Source organism: Polistes dominula, unplaced genomic scaffold, assembly GCF_049000335.1.
Source record: "Polistes dominula isolate Pdom_NZ unplaced genomic scaffold, Pdom_raw_medaka contig_49, whole genome shotgun sequence".
Classification (NCBI taxonomy): domain Eukaryota; kingdom Metazoa; phylum Arthropoda; class Insecta; order Hymenoptera; family Vespidae; genus Polistes; species Polistes dominula.
The window spans coordinates 798010-818439 of NW_028300914.1; the positions used below are offsets into that span (position 1 = coordinate 798010).

The window sequence follows — 20430 nt, forward strand, 5'->3', positions numbered from 1 at the left end:
TCGTATAATTGGGCTTCGCGCTCCGGTGCTTCTTTCTCCTTCGTCTTCTCCTTTTTCTTCTTCTTCTTCTTCTTCTTCTTCCTTTTCCTCTTCTTCTCTCTTTCTCTCACTCTAACTCTGTGCATCCTCTTTTTCTCTCTGTTTGTGTGTATTTGTGATTTATATATATATATATATGTGTGTGCCTATGGTGCCTCGAGCATTTATTATACTTCGAACCCAACAACAACAACCATTTCTGTCCCTTTATCTTATTTTTACTATTTTTATTTCCCTCCTCCCACTCCCCTCCCTCCCCCTTCTTTTCATTTCTTTTCTTTTTTCCTCCTTATATATATTTTTATTATTATTGTTATTATTTTAATCTAAAATATGATCATACGAATTTAACAATGTTTCATGTGTGTGTATTTTCTTTAATTTATAGAAGTTACTTTTATGTAAAATTAAAATACATACAAATACAACAAAATGCAACTAATTTTGCATCCCCCTTTTTTATAAACTTTGTTCTTGTTGAATTTATTAAATCAAATTTGTTTGTTCTTCCTTTTTTTTTTTTTTTTTTGAAAAATATGTTTGATGTTCCATTAAACATTTTTGTTGAAAATATAACAATTCTAAATTTAATCAATTCCATAATTACGGCACGTGTTATAAGGGTGAAGAAAGGGAGGAGGGTGACAAAGATAAAGTTTGAAAAGAGGGGAGAGGTAAACAGATGCCGCCACCAGCGATGCTTCAGACGCTTCTTAGAAGGGCAACCGAAAGTCAGTACTACGGGAAACCCGGTTGTGGGTGGTTGTTGGTTCAACCCGTTCTCTCAAATGAACATTGCAACTATTTATACAATATCTCGCGTTGTTTATCGTAAAGACGAATGAACTCGGTGATTAATTGAAAGATAATTTTTAATAAAGTATTTCTAGTGCAATTATTAACAATTAATTAACAAACAAATAAACAAACAAACGTAGAATTTCTACTTAAACGTGATATATTACAATCCAACAAATAATTATGCGAATGGGACTTTTTAACGAATGAAAAAAAAAAGTGTCATTTAAATTACCCGCTTAAAATTTCATCCCTCGAAACTCTTTAAAGAAAAAAAATCTCGAAAATATTGAAATCTTTTTCTACAACAACAACAACAATTACTCAAACAAAATTCTATTATTTTTGTTTTGTTCAACGTTCCGTACGTATGAATCATACGTAAGATTTAGATTGATTAAACCACGGTAATATAAACAAAAAAAATAAGAAAAGATCAACGTGGCGAGGGTGAGTTGAGAAAGAAAAAGCTGAGCATTTGGAAAGGCGCCTCGGATTTGAAAGAATGTAAACAAAACGTGACAGCATGTCGACGAATTGGTAAAAAAAACGACGGGTGTGCAAGGAAAACTAACAGATTAAAGAGCCCTAACTCTTCTTCTTCTTCTTCTTACCATCATTCTGTATTCCTTCTCTCAGTATTTTTCTATCCGACGGAAGTGCTGTCTGTTAGTGTGAGATTCGAAAAAAAAAACGAAGAGAAACAGGAAGAGGAAGAAAAAACGGGGAGGAGGCGGGGGAAAGACTTGGGGAGGGAGGATTCGAAGATTTGTTTAAAAAAAAATATATATTCTTCAATTAGAAGAAAAAAAATGTGGTGGTGTTGGTGGATTTTGTTATTGATATTCTTGCAAAGGATGCAGCACGTTCTTGGAGCGTGCGAGCCTATAAGGATAGAAATGTGCCGTGGTTTGGGGTACAACGTGACCGCCATGCCGAATTTGGTAGGCCACGAGATTCAAGGAGACGCCGACTTTACCCTACAAACGTTTAGCCCTTTGATTCAGTACGGATGCAGGTGAGAACAGTGTCTCTCAAACTTTTTTTTCAATATTTAATTACGTTTAATCACATGCATCATCATCAAAATGCATATCATCTAACTTTTTCTATGTGTACGTTTTTTTATTTTCTATTTTCTTTTAACACTATTGTTTTTTTTCTCTCTCTCTATTTCTTCGTTTATCTTCAAAAATTTCAATAGAAAAAAAATAGAAAATTCCGTATGTTATCTAAACTATCGATAACTTATCGCAACACGTGCTAAAAAGTGCTTAAACTTGTGTCGTTAAAACCCACGTGTTATTAAAATACGAAACACGATCGTGTTTGTTATTTTATTTTATATTTTAATGACATTATAGTTTTATTTATATATTAGATGAAATGTCTCGTCAATTGTCCACATTGTCAATAAATCTAAACAATTTCGTTTATCTCAATACATTATTGACCAATTCAATATTTAAAATAACAACATAATAATAAGCAACGTTATTACTTTACTGATATTTTAACAACAAATCAAATCCTAGAAGATAAACTTCGTTTATCATGAATCGCGTTTATTTATTTAAAAAAAAAAAAAAAATCCTAAATCTATTTATAAATCAAATATAGATAGTTCAAAGTTATACAGTATTATCTCGTACACAAATACTAATTCATATTTGAATAGACGAAGAAATACAGTGTAGCGTTGTACACATGTAAGAAAGAAGCTTTGAAAGCTCCGGCAAAGAACGAACATTTTCAAGATAAGCAAAGTTTAATATGTAACCAATGTTAGCAGCTGAAAGATAAAATAATCAGAGGCACCCGATGAGGTGTTACAACACAACACAGTATGCTTTTATAAATTTATAAAATGATACGAAAAGTAACTTCTGATACCCTTTTTTTTTAAATTTATCATATTGTCCCCCAATTATTTATCAATTCAATTACCTTTAATAAAATGTTGTATTTTGAATTGTTTTAAAGTGCTCAGCTGCATTTATTCCTTTGCTCGGTTTATGCGCCAATGTGTACGGAAAAGGTACCGTCGCCAATTGGTCCTTGCAGAGGTTTATGCGAACAAGTAAGAGCAAGATGCTTTCCAGTTCTTCAAGGCTTTGGTTTTCCTTGGCCTGCGGCTTTGAATTGTTCCAAATTCCCACCTGTGAACAACCATCATCATATGTGTATGGATGGACCAGGTGAACCAGGTCCTGCCAATCCTATTCAGGTAATCTTGAATAAACATGAACCCTACGAATTGAAACACATGTTTTTTTTTGTTTTCCAACAAAAAAACTTGTTTAAATCAGACGAGTGACAAAAGATAAGATAAAATCAATTTACAAGTTAATCCAAATTTGAAATTTGTTTTTTAAGCCAATTGGTGCTAGCGGTGGACCATGGGGTTGTTCGTGGTATGCCAAATCTGGTTTATACGTATTCCTAAATCGTTCTGGAAGATGTGCTGCAACATGTGAAGCTGATATACTTTGGTCTCCAAAGGATAAGAAAACTACTCAAGCATGGATGACAGTTTTTACAATAATTTGCTTAATTTCTGTCATCATTGCAATACTGTCTTTGATGAAACCTAGAAAAAAAGCAGCGATCATGAATACGGCTGGTAAGATCAAAATCAAATAAATCGTACGATTATCATACATTTATTTGGTATTATGGTGATGCCTATATTTTGTAGACATTAACATAATTGGGGAATAGAAAGACATGAACATAGTAATTAGGATTGTAGAACGTAAAAAAAGAAAAGAAAAGATTCTTTTTAAAAAAATACCACCCCAATTAAGTATAATCTCTGATCTCTTACTGATCTGATTAAATCACTCTTATTTACAGAGAAAGTAATTACATGTCTGGCCGTTTGTCATGGGATCGTCGCAGTAGGTTACGTGATTCGATTAGCTGCTGGCAGATTGACCGTGGCATGTACACCCGCAATACCGTTACATCCCCAAGATCAAGCGGTCATATCTCAACACCAACAACAATATTTGACCCAGGACGGATTATCCAATCCCTACTGTGCTATAGTCTTCATCCTGTTGTATTATTTTGGCCACGCAGCTATCGTATGGTGAGTAATCCATTTATCTTTCATACAACGTGAGACGATAAAACTAAATTCGGGGAAAATTATTACACAAATTCCCAAAGAGATGATGGGGTGGATGGGTGGTGGGGTTGATGCGTTCTCTCTTTTCTAATAGAAAAAAAACATTTCTTCAATGAGAGAGAAAGATGAAAGAGGAAGAAGAGATGAGTTCTTCCTGGTAATGAGATCGTAGAAGCTACAAAATCGGTACAAAAGGGTGTGTACATTTGTAAAAGGGTTTGACTCTTAGGTTCGAGGAGTATATGGTGTTGTGATGTGTAGGAAGCCACTTGGTGTGTGAGAGTGAACGTTAACCCTTTCGCTACGGTGGGCCTCGCCGCGAAGTACCTCGTCTAGAACGGAGCGCCGTACCGAAAGTGGGAACATTAAGCGCGCGCAGTCTTTAGCATTCGGAGCCTATTGTCTCAAAAACGACTTTGTGACATTACTTTTAGAACCAAAATGATTTTTGTTCATAATTATGTGACTATAGTCTATGACTATAGTCACCCGTCGCGTATAGGTGGCATCGTGTGACGGGTGACTATAGTCACCCGTCGTGTGCGGGTGTCGTTTTGTGGCGGGTGACTATAGTCACCCGTAGTAGTGAAAGGGTTAAAGATTGGTGGTAGGGAAAGAAGGGATAACAATCTGGCAACAGTGTTGACTCCCCTCGTGCCGCTAACGAGCCTCCAACTCCCATCTCGTCTCATCTCGTCCCGTTTATACTGTGAGCCTCGTCTTACTGTATATAACGGGTGACGTGTAAAAACATCGACCATTTCCGCTAGAACTCATATCGCATCTTGACATTATTTTTTTTTTTCACGAGATTATCGTCACAACTCTTACACCATTGATCTTCCTTGATCCTTTGAATATTTCATTGAATTTCAATAAGTAAATTGATAAGATTGTTTATTCAATGATCACCGGGTATTCAATGGGGAATTTTTATCGGAGTTTAAAAGAAGTTAATTAAATTACTGGTTACTATAATAACCTTTAGAAACCGTACTATTGTTCCACGTATATATTATAACAAGTTCAATCCCAATTGAAGAATATTTTCATATATATATATGTATATGTACATCATACATACATACATATGTATGCACATATGTATATATAAGATAAAATATGCGAGATCATTGTATCAGTTGAGAGAGAGAGAGAGAGAGAGAGAGAGAAAGTTTACACAAAGCGAATCGAGTAGGGAGTCGGAGTCGAGTTGATCAAACGATCCGAAAAGTCTGCCCTTAACGAACGGCCCTTTATGTATACATATATATACACTTTGCTTATCCACGATCCTAATTTTGAATTCGGCAATTGTTACCGCTGATTTACATATGGCGGAATTCGAAAATACCGGCTGTGGAAATGCCGAGGCAGGAAGAATAGAAAAAAACGAGGTGAAAGAAAGCAAGCAAGCAAGCAAGTAAGAAAGAAAGAAAGAAATAAGGAAGGAAGGGAAGGGAAGGGAAAGGAAAGGGAATGGTGGTTTCTGTAGGAGGGTTTGTGAGTAGTAGAGAATGCCGCGTATCAGTGTATAATACGTGAGCATACATACATATGTGCTAGAGAGTTAGGTACGAGATGAAAGAGGAGGTGGGTGAGGGGTACAAGCTTATGGGGAGTAAAAGGAACGAACTATAAAGAGGGGAGAAGAGGGGGGGAAATAAGGCGGGACAATGCATAGAAGTGCTATTGAGTTCATGGGATGTGGTTGTGTTCCCTGGCTCTTCGTGTGTCCGTAGGGCGCGATATTTATCGGCTCTTTCGATGTAAATTATGGCTGTACACTATGTACTTCGGTGCATTGGGCCTTCCATAGCCTACCACGATGGGAGAGAACCCATCTACTATATACATGTACTACTACTACTACTACTACTGCACGCTTACATGTTCAAATACCTTCTGTAGCTCTCTCGGTATTCAAAGGTATACGATCGAAAATCTTTCTACGTGTATATATAATATCAGCATGTAAGAAGAGAGTTTCACGCTCAGGGTCGTTCGCTGCCCACGAGAAATCCATGACGATTTTTTTCTTTTTCTTTTTTTCCTCGTTAAAATACATAACACACGAATACAATGAGATAGAAAGAGAAAAAGAGAGAGGGGCTACGGTTGTAACAGATAAATATGAATGCATACACATGTATATGAATTGAAACCCTATCACGAGTTCTCTTTAAACATTATTTGTACTATTACCATAGTCCAAATAATGTAGGTATACCAACGAGAGAAAACGAGAATAATAAAGTAAATAGTAAAGAAAAATCAATAGTCCCTTTTTCTACGCCAATGAAGGGAACGAGAATGGTGCTACGAGGGTCCAAAAGTTGGGATGTGTTTCGAGAGTAGTACCTACACTCTCTCTCTTTCTCTCTCTTTCTCTTTGAGTAGACGACGACCGGCTGAGGTAGACCAGCAGTGTCGCCCTTTGTGCCTTTCCCTTCTCAACCAACCCCTCACCCCACCAACCTCCATTTCTCTCATCCCCTTATCCCGAGAGAAACTTTTTATTTTTCGATTTCTTTCGAACGTCGTAGTATTCTTTTTCTTCTTCTTCTTCTTCTCTCGTGCATCTCTGTTTTTTTTTCTTCTTCTTCTTCTTGTTCTCTCTCCCTCCGGAGGTACTCCTCCACCAGCACGCTGTTCGGCTTTCATGGGCGTCTCAGGAACAAGGAAAAAAGGATAAGTCGTGGAAGAGGACGGGTCCGAGAGAGCTGATCCATCATCTCTCTGCTCCCCCGGTGCTCCATCGCGACTCGAACCTGCTGTCCAGTTTCTCTCTCCCTCTTTCCTACCTACCCTACTACGTTTGTCTGTTCCTTCTCTCATTCGCTTGCTTGCTTGCTTGCTTACTTGCTTGCCTGCCTGCCTGCTTGCCTACGGGCTTTGTCCCTTAAGCTCTCTCCTTCTCTTTCTCATCGCTACACAGACTTAAGGATCCGGATCCGAGAATTCCTCGATAATTTATCCGAGATAAGGCGCTCTTACAAGGAGCAACTACCCCCTCCCAACTTCAGGTTACCTCCCCACCCTCTCTCTCTCTCTCTCTCTCATCTACCTTTAGTTGTTCTCGATAACGAGCCAAACTCTCCTACCCTGATCACTTTTCAAACCCGACACCACCACCACCACCATCACCATCACCAATCTCTCTTACCCAACGTATTACTTCTATCTCTTTTCATTCCTGACTTTCTTTTTTGTTGTTGTTGTTGTTTATCCTAAAGAAGTAAGAATTTGTCAGGGTTCCCCAGTGTCACTGTTATTGTTGTGTCGTAGAATCCTGAGGATTATATAGAATATTTATCTCTTTTTTTTTTTTTTTTTTTAGGAACTCCCAGGTTGACTATTTTTACAGTAAAATTTTCCATTGTAGTTTAACTTGGACAAGAAATAATGTGGGTGGTCGTCCATATATACAATTTTGACAACGGACTTTATTAAATTGTTACGCCCTTTTCACGAAAATACTATTTTCATTTGGAATGTAAACCTTTCTTTTTTTTTTGGGTGAGTTAGGTTCGGTATGGTTCGGATTGCTGTTTTCTGTTATACATCATGGGTTTGAAAAAGGTTACAAATATATCTGATTCTTGAGAAATTTCTTCATTTTTATCTTTTCTATATATTTTTTTTCCTTTACAACTTCCGGGTATATTTTTTTTCTCTTTTTGTATTTGTAAAAAGGACAATTTTCCATTTAAATGTTGACAATAGAAATTCTTTTACAAACTTCGTGTCCCTTTCATAAAGAGATCTCATATTTTATTCTTTTTTTATTTTTTTATTTTCGCTTAACAATAGAAATCACCATCAATGTTTATTTTTGATTCGTTACCAATTTGATTCACGTATTAATCTTTTCAGTCAGATATATTCAAATCTTTTCACGTTAGAATAAGGAATTGTCATGGGGGTCGGGTTACCGTTCATTTTCTTGCAGGTACCTAAACTCTAGCAAGGTTCCTGAACGTTTCTATTGGATCTTTTATCTCTCGTTCCTTTATTTATTTTTTTTTTTTTTAAATTCCTTTGTTATTTTATTTTTTAGAAGAAAGATTTTCTCTTGTAATTTCACTTGGAAAGTGGATGGGTCCAGATACCATCTCGAACAACTGGCTTCATTAGGAACACTGTTCTTTCACAGAGATCTTATCTTATTTCGTTAAAATGGAAATAGGTGTGATCAGCATAGTAGTAGTAGTAGTAGTAGTAGTAGTAGTAGTAGTAGTAGTAGTAGTTGATGTTGATGTTGGTATTGGTTTGAAAGATTTAAGGTTGGACCCAGAGTTCTCTTATTTCTCACTCCTTCTCTCTTTATCCTTTCTTTTGTCAGACCTTTCTCAGGCCATTAGGATAATCCTGCAGAATAACCTCCCCTCCCTCCCCCTCGAAGCCTCCCAGATGCATTTCTACTTTAAAAGTGGATGATGGTCCATAATATCTTTTGTTATTTACTTTTCCAATCCATCACCTTTTCATAAGAATCTAATCTTTATTTATACACATATTTGTTTTTTTTTCTTCTTCTTCTTCTTCTTTTATAAAGAACAAAATTAGTTTTGATAGATTTTTCCTATTACCAAATATTATGTTGACCCATACACTTCAATAATTCATACCCACATAACACGATAAATTTTGAAATATTTCAACGAAAGTTTCGTAAAATAATATCCAAAAAAAATCTTTGAGAAATCTTGCAAACAGACATCATTCTAAAAATATTTGGAAAAAGATTCATCAAAGATTTGACAAGAATATTTTTAAAAAACATTTCTAAAAATATTTGACTACTGATAGAGTAAGTAATCTTCTCAGCAAGTAATCTCTGAATACGAAAGATTTTTCTTAGAAACCTTTTTTGAAAGGTTTAGAGCTTTTCAAGAAATGTTTTAGAAAATTTTGAAAAAGTTTTTCTGTTGTGTGGGTATTTGTTATCCTTTACTTTTCAATATTACCTATTTGCAATAAATCATATTGCAAAATAAGAACTTAAGAGTTTTGTAAAAATTACAATTACATATTTTTCGATTCAAAAATGAACAAAATTAACCATGGAAAAAAAGTTTCGTTAAAGTTTTTAGCTGAAGTAATAATAATAAACGATCTCGAATACTTTCATTATTACCATATTGAATAAATTACGGTGGTGATACGAGGTGTCTGATGAAAAGCAAAGCAAAAAAAAAAAAAAACAACCAAATTAAAATTAAAACCAGTTTTCTTATCTCTTAAAAAAATGTGTCTTCCTTCTTTTTGTTTTTTTTTGTTTCATCTTTCTTTTGGTTTTATTCTTGTAGGGAAAAATTAATTCAGATTTCTTTCAAAATTACTAAGTGGGATGAATTCTTACAAGGTTTCGAGTCTTATAGTTTAGTTCGAAAAGTGGTTGGATGGTTGGATGGATGGATGGTGGGCCCAACGAAGGAAGGTTTGCGAGAGAGAGATGGAAGGACGACTTAACAACTTGTTAACTAACAAAACAAACACGATGCGACTAGTGCCCCTTTCATCTCATCTCGTTGATTATATACCTCGCGGCGGGCCTTGTACGACGACGACGACGAAGACGACGAAGACGACGAAGACGAAAACGAAAACGAAGACGAAGACAACGGATTCTCCCTGAGAGATCATTGGCCCTTGAGTTGTTACAAAATTGTTGCATTCTCTTAGATACTTTTCTTTTTTTCTTTTTTTTTCTTTTTATTTCAATTTGAAATTCCATAGATAATTTGTCACGTTTTTCCTTAGACAATATAAATCATTGAATTCCAATTCAAAGATCATAATCACTATTTCATTTTCAATTCTATCATTCCGATGATTCACTATTTTATAATAATTAACCCTTTCACTACTACGAACCACTATAGTGGCCCACCACGAGATGCCACTGAGATATTACGAGACCCTATAGTAGCCCTCCATAAAATACCGCAAATATTTTACATATGACGAACATATGCATGTCAAATATCCCACACTGGGACGTGTAATTTTAATGTTTTGTTTCTTTTGATTTAAAAATCATTAATATCAACAACCAAATTACTTAAAAATAAATTGCAATTTCGATGCTGCTACACTTATTAGCAGTCTCGTACAATAAGAAGTAGTAGCACCGCGGAAAATATGCCCATAACGAAAGGGTTAATAATTGATTATCAAATAAACCTCTCTTCCACCCCTTTTACTCACGAAACTGAAAATCTCGCATTAAAAAAAAAACCCCCCTTTTTGTAATTTCGTTTTAGTGTCAAATAAAATAGGCGCATTTCTTGAAATAAAATCAAAAAATGAAATGTTACGTTGGATGTAGAAGGAAAGATCGTAAAATCGAATATTTCTCGTCGAACGCTTCGGGTATTTTCCTTCGAAAGTTCTAGCGTATGGTCGTCGTAGTGATGATGATGATGATGATGATGATGATACTAGCAGGTATGGATGGATGGATGCTAGCAACAGGTATGCGCTATGCTGCGCTTGCTTTTGCTGCGAGCTCTGAAAATGAATCGCGCAAAGCCCTAACCCTGCTGCTGCACACCACTTACATTAGAGTAAAGTCGTAAAATCCATCGGGGTCCTTCCTCCCCTCCCCCCTTTCCCCTTCCTCCTCCTCCTCCTTCTCTTTCTCCTTCGTCGTATCTCATACTTCTCTGAGTCCAAAACTGGTCCGCGTTTGAAACGACTTCGACGTGGCAGGCTCCCCATCGTTTCAGTTCTTTTTAGTATGTTCTGTTCTGTTTTATTTTTTTCTTCTTCTTCTTCTTCTTCTTGTTCTTTTGCTTTATTCTATCTAAGAAGATGATGAAGAAGAAGAAGAAGAAGAAGAAGAGAGATAGAAAGGATAAAGAGAAAAGATAAAGATAAAAGAAGAAGAAAGGATTTCCATCTGCCTTATGGCAGTTGAACGTTGTTGGTGCCTCTCTCGTTTGCCTTACGACGGGGATACGCCCCCTTAAGCAGCTTCTTCTCAAAGAAGTATAATTTCTTATCTTAACATATGCAACCGCATATTTTCTCTTTGCGTGCGAACGCGTAAGACATGCCTCGTGTATTTTAACCCCAACCAAGACCAGTTTTCAAATTATATATCTATCTATCTTTCTTTCTTTCCTTTCTTTCTTTTTTTTTTGTTTTATATATATACATACCAAATACAATTTGCAAATCTCCTAAGATCGTTCGTGTTCATTCATAAATTTGTTGGGCGTGAAACATTAGCTTTTACGTGAACTCTAACAGTTGGGGGGTTTTTTTTTTGTTTTTGGTATGAAATAACGAGCTTGAATCCAAGCTAAATTATTTTACAACTTTATCAACTTGTAATTAAATTTACAAAAAAAAAAGAAAAGTATTAACCCCTTAAGCAGCAGCACGCTCGAGTTAACTCGAGCGCCCTAAATCGGCCGATTATTGCGCACTCGAGTTAACTCGAGCGACGTATTGTTTTGTATTTCTATGATTTTTTTTACACTCAAATATAATAGAAAATTGTCAATAAGAATGTGAAAGCAAAGAAAAAGAATCGTATTATTAATATTATTTATCATTTACAAGCTATAACAATTATTTATTTATTAATAAAACTAGGGGTGACCCGCCATGCCTTGCTGGGGCTCACAAACATTCCGATACAAACGTTTTAAGTCAATTTATAATCATTGCGATTATAAATTGAGATCTAAACTATCCTATCTTTCAAGTTGAATGAAACTGCACACAGTGTGGAAAATTTTCTTAAAATCTGTTCACTAGTTTACGAGTCCATTGCGGACAAAAAACGTGACACGTAATTTATATATATTAAGAAGAAGATATAACCTTTTTCCATGGAACAAAATCCAAAATTAATATAAAAATATTGATTATTTCTGTATTTTTTTTTTGTCAAAACAATGTTCTAAACTATGCTTTTATGAAAAAAAAAAATTGAAAAAAAAATGATTATTTGTGCTATTTTTTTCTTCAAAAATACTTTTGCTGCTGAAGGGGTTAATTTTATGCTTTTTTTTTTTAAACAGTAATAGAAATGAAAGTTTAGTTGATTGAATTGTGGTGAAATGATGTTATAACTCCATTAACTTGTACAATGTTGAAAAAAGATAAAAGAGAAAGGGTGAGATTCTAAGAGATTGAAGAAAAAAGAAAAAAGAAAGAAAGAAAGAAGTGAACGATGGTCGCGCGACAAAAGTCACTTTTCTCGTGTTCGTCGTCGCATCGTCGTCGTCGTCGTCGTCGTCCTGGTCCCACACTTGCCACCTTTCTTCCTTGTACACTACTCTCTTGCTTGGAAAAGCAAAAACTTGTTCGACGAATCTCGTTCTGATGAATGGGACGACGTGGGCATCAGGTACGCACGCGCTTCTTCTTTTATTGCGCATGCGCAACTCGCTAAGCATGCTCGGCGCGCGCTTAAGCGGCCCGATCACTTTTCAAATATTCGAAAAAAACTTTTTCACTTTTTTTTTTATATTACACCACCCCGCGTATCAAATAAATCTTTCTCACTTTTTCTTGTTTTTGTAACAAATATCTCAGATATTAAGACTTTTCTTTTTCTTTTTTTTATTTATTAAGTTACTGTAATATTTTCTATAATATTTATAAATAATTCAAAACAAATGATACGACTGTATTTTGGGCAACTCAAACTCCTACTACTTTTTTCTTTTTTTAATTATAAGATTTTTAATTAATTGTACGAAATGTTGTATTATCAATGGTGATGACAATGTTATCTCTACGTGAACGTTTTAAATAATAAAATATTTATAATATTGATTTTTTTTTTTACGAATAAATAAATTTAGAGAAAATACACAAACACACAGAAAAAGAAACACAAATGAAAATCTGTATAGCAGCTCGTAAAATAAGAATTGTAAAAAAAAAAAAAACATCGTGTGCATATGTAAGCTACCGTTCGTTTGGTTTCTATAAATAAAGACGAGCAAACACACTCGGAGAGAGAGAGAGAGAGAGAGAACAGAAAGGTTGACTCTCGGTTGGTTACTGAACGTTCACGTATGGTGTACATGGTAAATTATGAAAGTTTTTGCAATAATATTATTATTTTGATTTTAAACAAACATTTGCAGCAACGTTTCGTACAATTTTACGAGTCAATTAAAATATCTTATAACTTTAGATTAGACATTTATCTTTTAACTACGAGAAATTCCATTGACTATCATCATCATCATCATCATCATCATCATCATCATCATCATCATTATTATTGGTGCTTGATTATTATCTTTGCTATATAATTTTAAACAATTTTATATAGAATTCGTTGTCATAGAAAAATCTTAACAAGAATTCTAATAAATTTCAATTTCCATTCGATAAAGTTAAATATAAAAATGATGATGCGTTGATAAGTTGAATAGGAAGTGATGATGTAAGAGGAATTATGATGGTTTGTGGATAGGATTATAGGTTAGGACATGATTTCTCCCAATCATTGGTGGTAGGAGAAGAATCATGGCTCGCGTGGGCAGGGTCGCATCCCTGAAGTAGATTCTTTTTTCGCTAAGAGTATAAAAAAAGAATCTACCCGCTACCCTTTTAGATTAACAACAAATTTACATTTCAAATAATGTAGCTATGGAAATTATCTATGATATTAATTACAAATTATATCAAATTAATGAATTGTCCATTATTGGGATCTCTGGCAGGGGCTTGGCATAGCAATTCGACCTATCTACTCTAATATTGAATTTAGTCACCAGATAGCGTATTCAATTGCTAGAGATCCCAATACTAATTGTCTTTAATACAAATATTTCATTTACACGAATATAATAAAATATATACGAAGAATTTGATTGAAGAAAATGTTAATAAAAAATGATTCGAAAATGAATGTAAGTATTGGAACGTCGAGATCAATCGAGAATGAAGGATATAATTAATCATTACCCTACACATACGATCAAAAAGATAGCATGGGGCACGTCGGTAGGCGTATCGTTATTTGAGCCTTTCCCTTGGCTGTTCATTGGATATACGTTCTCTCTCTCGTGGTGCACGGTTCAAAGATAGCCATCGATTTGAAGCAATAACTCGACCAATAACCCGATCGATAAAACCAGCCTCCACCTATCCTCCTCAATTATTTCAGGGAAAAGGAAATTGCGTAGACGAGAAGAAATTGCGAGATGAGAGATGGTAGAAAATGGGGAGGGTAGAAAAGAAGGAAAGGAAAGGAAAGGGTAGAGTAAGGTAGGGTAGGGAAGAGAAGAGTGGGGTGGGTGTGCCCAAGCAATAATTATCGGCAAATTACCGTATGTTTGTTTTACAGACTCTGGATGATATACAAGACGATACTGAGAGGATCTTTTTCTTTCTCTCAGCACGGTTATATGCCGCGGGCTATACGCGAGATCGCGGAACACTTTTCTCTTTCTCTCTTTCTTTTTTTCTTGCTTTCTTTCTTTCTTTCACTCACTCACTCACTCATTCTTCAGATACACGCCTACTTGACCTTCAAACTTCCTACAGTAATATGATGATTCTTCTTTACATCCTATTATCTTTAAATGCATTGCTATTTTATGATCTGATATATGCATGCAACTTTTTCAATTTGAAATCTAAGTCAAATGTAAAAATTTGAATTAACTTTAATTGGTATAGTTATATATGTTAATTGTCTATCTTCTTAATAGATACAAATGACGTGTCACGTTATTACTAGTATACTATAAATTTAAATTAATAAACAGTACAAATTACAAAAAAGATGAGCATTAAATATTACATTATGAATACTGTAAAAATGTTTATAACACATATTACAAAATCTTTCCGAAAAAGAAAAGTATAAAATTAATATTCATTCGAAAGAAAGAGATTTCTAAAAAAAAAAAAAATAATTTAAAAAATTGTCTCTTAATTTATTATAACCGTGTAAATGTATAATCGAGTTATTTTTTTTTATTTTCATTTCTCAACAAGTTATTTCCTACGGCGGCAATCTCACCGTCAACAGATACTTCGATTCTTCGGTTTTATTTCTTAAAACGAATAAAAAAAAAGAGAGAGAGAGAGAAAGAGAGAGAAAGAGAGAAAAAGGGAGTAAAAAAATACTTTTCCTCTTATTCGACGGACATCTGCGAGATGTTCGTAGGATGATTTACGAGCCATGTTCTCCGTTCCTACCTGCTCCGGCACGAACTTTTACTGTAGTTGTGTGTGTATATGTGTATGTGCGTACGTAATTACATCCCGGACCGTCGAACAGCGATCAATCACATTTAATTAGTCTCCTTCCACTTCGTGCTATCCTTACGGCTTTCAAGATAAATCGAACCCTTGATCCTTCTCTCTCTCTCTCTCTCTCTCTCTCTCGCTCTCTCTTCTTCTTCTTCTTCTTCTTGATGCTTCATAATATTTCTTTCCTTTCGATAGGAAATATTTTATTAACAATACACACCTTCTACTCCTTTTCCTTCTCTTCTCCCTCTTTCTCTTCATTTCGTGCATATTAATAATAAATTATAAATAACTATATCCAATCTAATCCTAAGTTTATTTTTCATTCAATAATTAACTGGAATATTTTAATATTTTAGTCAACTGTTAAATCAAATAAAAATTATATTCAAGGCTAGAAAATTTGACAAATGTAATGTAATCTAAAATTAAAATCAAATATTCAGCAAAAAAAACTAACAGAGGTAATAACCAATCTTACAAAACATTCACACTACTTATCATAAATTTCGATCGACAAACTCGAATATCTTCCAATATACTCGATCGATCATCGAAGTCGATTCGCATAAGATAAATGGTAAAAAGAATCAAAAAAGAAGAAGAAGAAGAAGGGATCGACGATCTCGTTGAAACGAGAGACGAAAGGAGAATCTTAAATCTCACCAGGAGTGTGAAGAAGGTCGTTGTTGTGTTGTGAGAGGTACTGAGAAGAAAATAAGAAACGTGAATAAAAAGAAGAGAGAGAGAGAGAGGAACATTACAGTCGAAAGAAAGGGGAAAGGTGAAGGAAGTCAAGAAGAGGTGGTGGGTAAAGAGGAAGAGGAAAGGGGGATTTTTTAGCAAGCAAAAGTATTTGCGCCTCGTTTGACCCGTTCACTGATTTTTCGATCTCGTCAAAGGTTTGCGTGATTAATTAGTTGAAGTTCTTGGTATAGGAGTCTTTGAAAGACCCCGTCAACGAAACTGGTTGAAAAGAAACGAATGGCGAGCGAGCAAACGATGCTGCTTGGGTTACCATTAGGGGGTTCGTAACTCGTAACCGCAATTGGGTTCTCTCTTTATGTGTGTGAAGAGAAAATGGGTGAGAAGAAGTTGAGAGTTAAGGGGTTGAGAAGCGTGCAACGAAAACAGTACACTTAAGAGCACCTGCATCTGCACCAATCAACAAATGTACAAAAGCCAGGCACCTTCAATCCTACAAACTTGTTCAATCTCACATAGCACATGGGATAATTGTCCATCAAATTGTTAAAGCTGTAATGGTTCTCATACACTTTATATCAAAAGCTCTTATAATAAATAATATTTACAATGAGCGTATTCAAATTGTATTGAATATAAATGAATAATTGAATTATTTTGATTTTTACCAAAGGTGGGTCAACATCTGTGCATGGTGGTGCATAGTCGCAAGAAAATGGTCGCGAACGGCAGGTAATTGCAAGGAGGATAGTTTTGGCATACAACAGGGCTTCTCAACCGTGGGATCGGTTGCTGCTTGGGGACTTCCAGCTGCTCAGACAATCGCCGTTTTGGTTACCAGAGATGTGGATGCTGATGAACTTACTGGTCAGTATTATAAATATTGTTTAATAATAATGTAGAAAAGTTATATATATATATATATATATATATATATATATATATATATATATATATATCCGTATATATGCTTATTTTCAAACATTCGATTTAGATGAACTCCAAGCATGACTGGTTCTTCCAGTTGTACTTTGAACTACGATGAAGTAGTACACATCCGCCCACGTTTCTTATAACTTTCTCGATCTGTCTATGAATCTCTTATAAACTCATGTGAACGTGCTGCAATGCAACCAAACTAGCATGGTTAAAGTTCAATAAGTAACAAGTAACAATTGTACATATCAATTTCTTTTTTCAAGCTCATAAAAAATTAACATTAAATAACTTTCATCGAATAAAACTAGCAAAAAAAAAAAAAAGGAATTAGAAAAAAAAATAAAATAAAATAGTATCTACTTATTGTCTGTTAAGAAATTTATGGTCGAATTTAGAAAATCTATAAGATGTTCATGTACACAAGGAGAAGACTACTCGAGGCAAGGTAACGTGAAATCGGCTGCGGTTAGCGAGGGCTCCTCTTTCTCTCCTCCCGGTAGGAGAGGCAGGCGACATTCAATGCAAATACCTTTGGACCCGCTCTGCAACTTTTCACTGTCCTCTGCTAAGATCAAAAGCTACTTCGACTACATTTTTATCTCTGACCTAAGAGCAAAGACGATGTTTAGTTTCACATATATACAATACTTTTATATTTCTCTTTTTCTATTTCATTTACTAAAATAATAATAATCATAATATTAAATATATTAACTATCAAAATTTCAAATAAAAAGTAATCATTTTCTACTGTCGGTATAAAAAAGGGATAAATTAATAATAAAAGACAATCAAATAGGATAAAACGATAAAATGCAACTGCAATTGGTCGGTGCACAAATTATTACAAGTTTACTTTAAAAAAAAAAAAAAATTGCAATAAACCTCGTCCGTCCGTCCCTCAAGTTCTCAGAATCGGACTGTATAAACAAAACATTTATTAAAGAAAATACTGATCAAATAAATATAAGTTAAAGCAATTAAGATTAATCGATTTTGATAAGAACGTGAGAGTAGATGCATACGAAATGTGGTATATAACACGTACACGAATAACTTATGGGAATGAGTTAGTGAGAGTAAGAAAAAAAAAAGATAAATGGAAATAAAGGAAGAATACATACGCATGTTCTCTTCTTAGCTTCTTCTCGAAGTATAGTACGATCTCGTTGACCACCGTAAGCTCGTGCCTCGCAAACGAGATTGTTCGTCGAAGATAGGGTACGACGTTTAAAGGCCAATTTATCGAGCCTGTCTATCGACGACGAGCCTTGCTAAGCCTTGCCTTGACTTCCCTCGAGAAAAGATAAATCTGACGAGTCTTCCTTTACAAAAGATTCCTTATTTCCAATCGAAAATTCTCTCACGATTTCTCATTTGAAAAATAAAAAGAAAAAGAAAAAAAAAACATTCAAATAGAGGACATCTTCCATCATAATCATTAACTCTAATTGAATAATAAAAGAAAAAAAATAAATTAAAACCCTTTCACAACAAGTTCATCAACATCGTTGTCATCGTTGTTGTCATAGTCGTCATTTTTTGAAAACCTCGAAGAAATATTTAACTCTGGTCAGGAACTTGGAATGTTGAAGAAGAATTTTTATTTTACCAAAGGGACTCGAGATCCTTCGCATTCCTTATGATGAAAGAGACGAAGATGGAAAGATCGAGGAGAGATGATTCGCACAAGAGAGAAAAAAGGTCCACACTACTAACCGGATAAACTCGCCGAAAGAAGAAGTGTCAGGCATGAACATTCTTACCGTTATTTTCTCTTTCCGTTATCCCTTTTTAACAAGTATCATACTTATGTGTACTTACATACTTATCTACATTGTAAGTATGTATTATACAAATACATTTGATACCCGTTCATTATATTGAGTTGAATCAAAATTTACGTAAAAATTAAACAACTTTTGTTCATATTTTATAAGTTCCTATGACAAGATAAATATAATAATCGAGTATCAAAATATAAATAAATACGTTAATACTTGGATTTACAAGGATGATATCGTCGTTAATTATAATTTCGTATCATTATTGAAGATAAATGTAATAACGAATAAAAAGATATAAACGCTATGGTTGATATATATTAAGTGAGTTCTCGTCTGATCTCTCGCGAGGTGAGAAACTTACTTTCGATCTCAACCGGTTGAAGGGTGAATAATCGTGAATCGTGAATCTTTCTCTTTCTCGGACAGCCGTCTCGCGATAATGAGGAGCATCGTGAATAAGATAAAGATCTACGTTGGCATTACTTGTCCTAGCCGTCCAACTTACACACTCTCTCACGTTCTGATCCATTTGAGAAAATATTTTCTCAACTAAATTATATTTAAATATAAAAACAAAATATATACAAATAATTCTAACTAACACGTTACCTATCAAGCTGCATTTAATAAAATAAAACTATTTGATTTATAGATAATAGATAATAGAAATTTTGCTTACTTTTATGTTTTAGGAAGTTGCTTCGTTGGACAACAAAATGCTCGATCCCTTTTGGTTCTAGTATTAATACCACAATTCGCATACTTTTGTTTGGGCACAACATTTCTTCTAGTTGGTTTAACATCTCTTCTGTTACCACGACCATTGGTGACACCAAGTTCTGTAGTGAGTGCACTTCAACAGCAACAACACCATCAACAGCATCCAAATCCATTGATCAGACAAAGAGAATCGTCTAAATCACCGGTGGAAATCTACAGAAGGCAAAAACTTTTATTAATCAAAGTCGGCTTTTTTGCTACCTTTTATGCAGTGACATTGTTTTGTCTAACCAGTACAACATTTTACGAATGGTGGGGTCGTGAAAAATGGCTAAGAGCACCAGAACCATCCAGTTCACCTAAAGTACCATCCAAACCTTACGTTCAGTTTTTCATTCTTCGATTGGTAGCTACTTTGGGAAGTGGTATTGTTACAGCTGCTTGGATTTGGTGGCCAAATTTAATGAACGTTTGGAGACGTTTACCACCGTGCAAACAACCACCACACAAGTGTCATCCACATGGTGTACCTGTACCAGTAGTTCATTGTTTCAATTCAAATTCTACAAGTCCAACGCCTCATCAAATTCATCATCTTAGTCATTTGGTTCCACCACCACAACATTCGCTTTTACATCAACATCAAATCGTTGCTAATTCTTCATCGAGTAATTATAGGAGTTATAAGAAACATAGAAAACATAGAAAATATCACAGTGGTAGCGAAACACAAGTATAAATGTTTCATTAAGATACTCTCTAATTGATTAACTATGTGTACCTATTTTTTAAAACTTAGTCTATAATAGTAGTGATTATTTTGATAAAGACTGTACATCGACATGTACAAAATGTAATTCGTTTTTTAGAATCCAATCCGATGGATTTCATTTCTTTCTGTGTCATTATATATATATATATAACTTTTACAGGGAAGATGCATTAATTAATTGATGCACGAAAGAGGCTTAATATTACGACTATTATTAAATATTATTATTATTATTATTATTATTATTATTATTATTATTAATATTATTATTGTTAACATTAAGAACATAAATTTTA

At 34.5% G+C, this 20430-nt stretch overlaps 1 protein-coding gene across 1 annotated transcript; it reads left to right on the top strand.

Moving 5' to 3' along the window:
* Nucleotides 1-382: 382 nt before the first annotated feature.
* Nucleotides 383-20348, top strand: LOC107069366 (frizzled-4). The gene is made up of 6 exons (XM_015326622.2): nt 383-1855; nt 2821-3064; nt 3214-3460; nt 3694-3931; nt 16590-16783; nt 19335-20348. Exons 1-6 carry the CDS (start codon nt 1650-1652, stop codon nt 20099-20101), a joined length of 1896 nt encoding a protein of 631 aa, XP_015182108.1. The 5' UTR covers nt 383-1649; the 3' UTR covers nt 20102-20348.
* The last annotated feature ends 82 nt before the right edge of the window (nt 20349-20430 follow it).

Coding starts and splice junctions, on each gene's coding strand:
- LOC107069366 (XM_015326622.2), top strand. CDS start 1,650: ATGTGGTGGTGTTGGTGGATTTTGTTATTGATATTCTTGCAAAGGATG. Junction 3,065..3,213: donor GTCCTGCCAATCCTATTCAG/GTAATCTTGAAT, acceptor TTGTTTTTTAAG/CCAATTGGTGCTAGCGGTGG. Junction 3,461..3,693: donor AGCGATCATGAATACGGCTG/GTAAGATCAAAA, acceptor TCTTATTTACAG/AGAAAGTAATTACATGTCTG.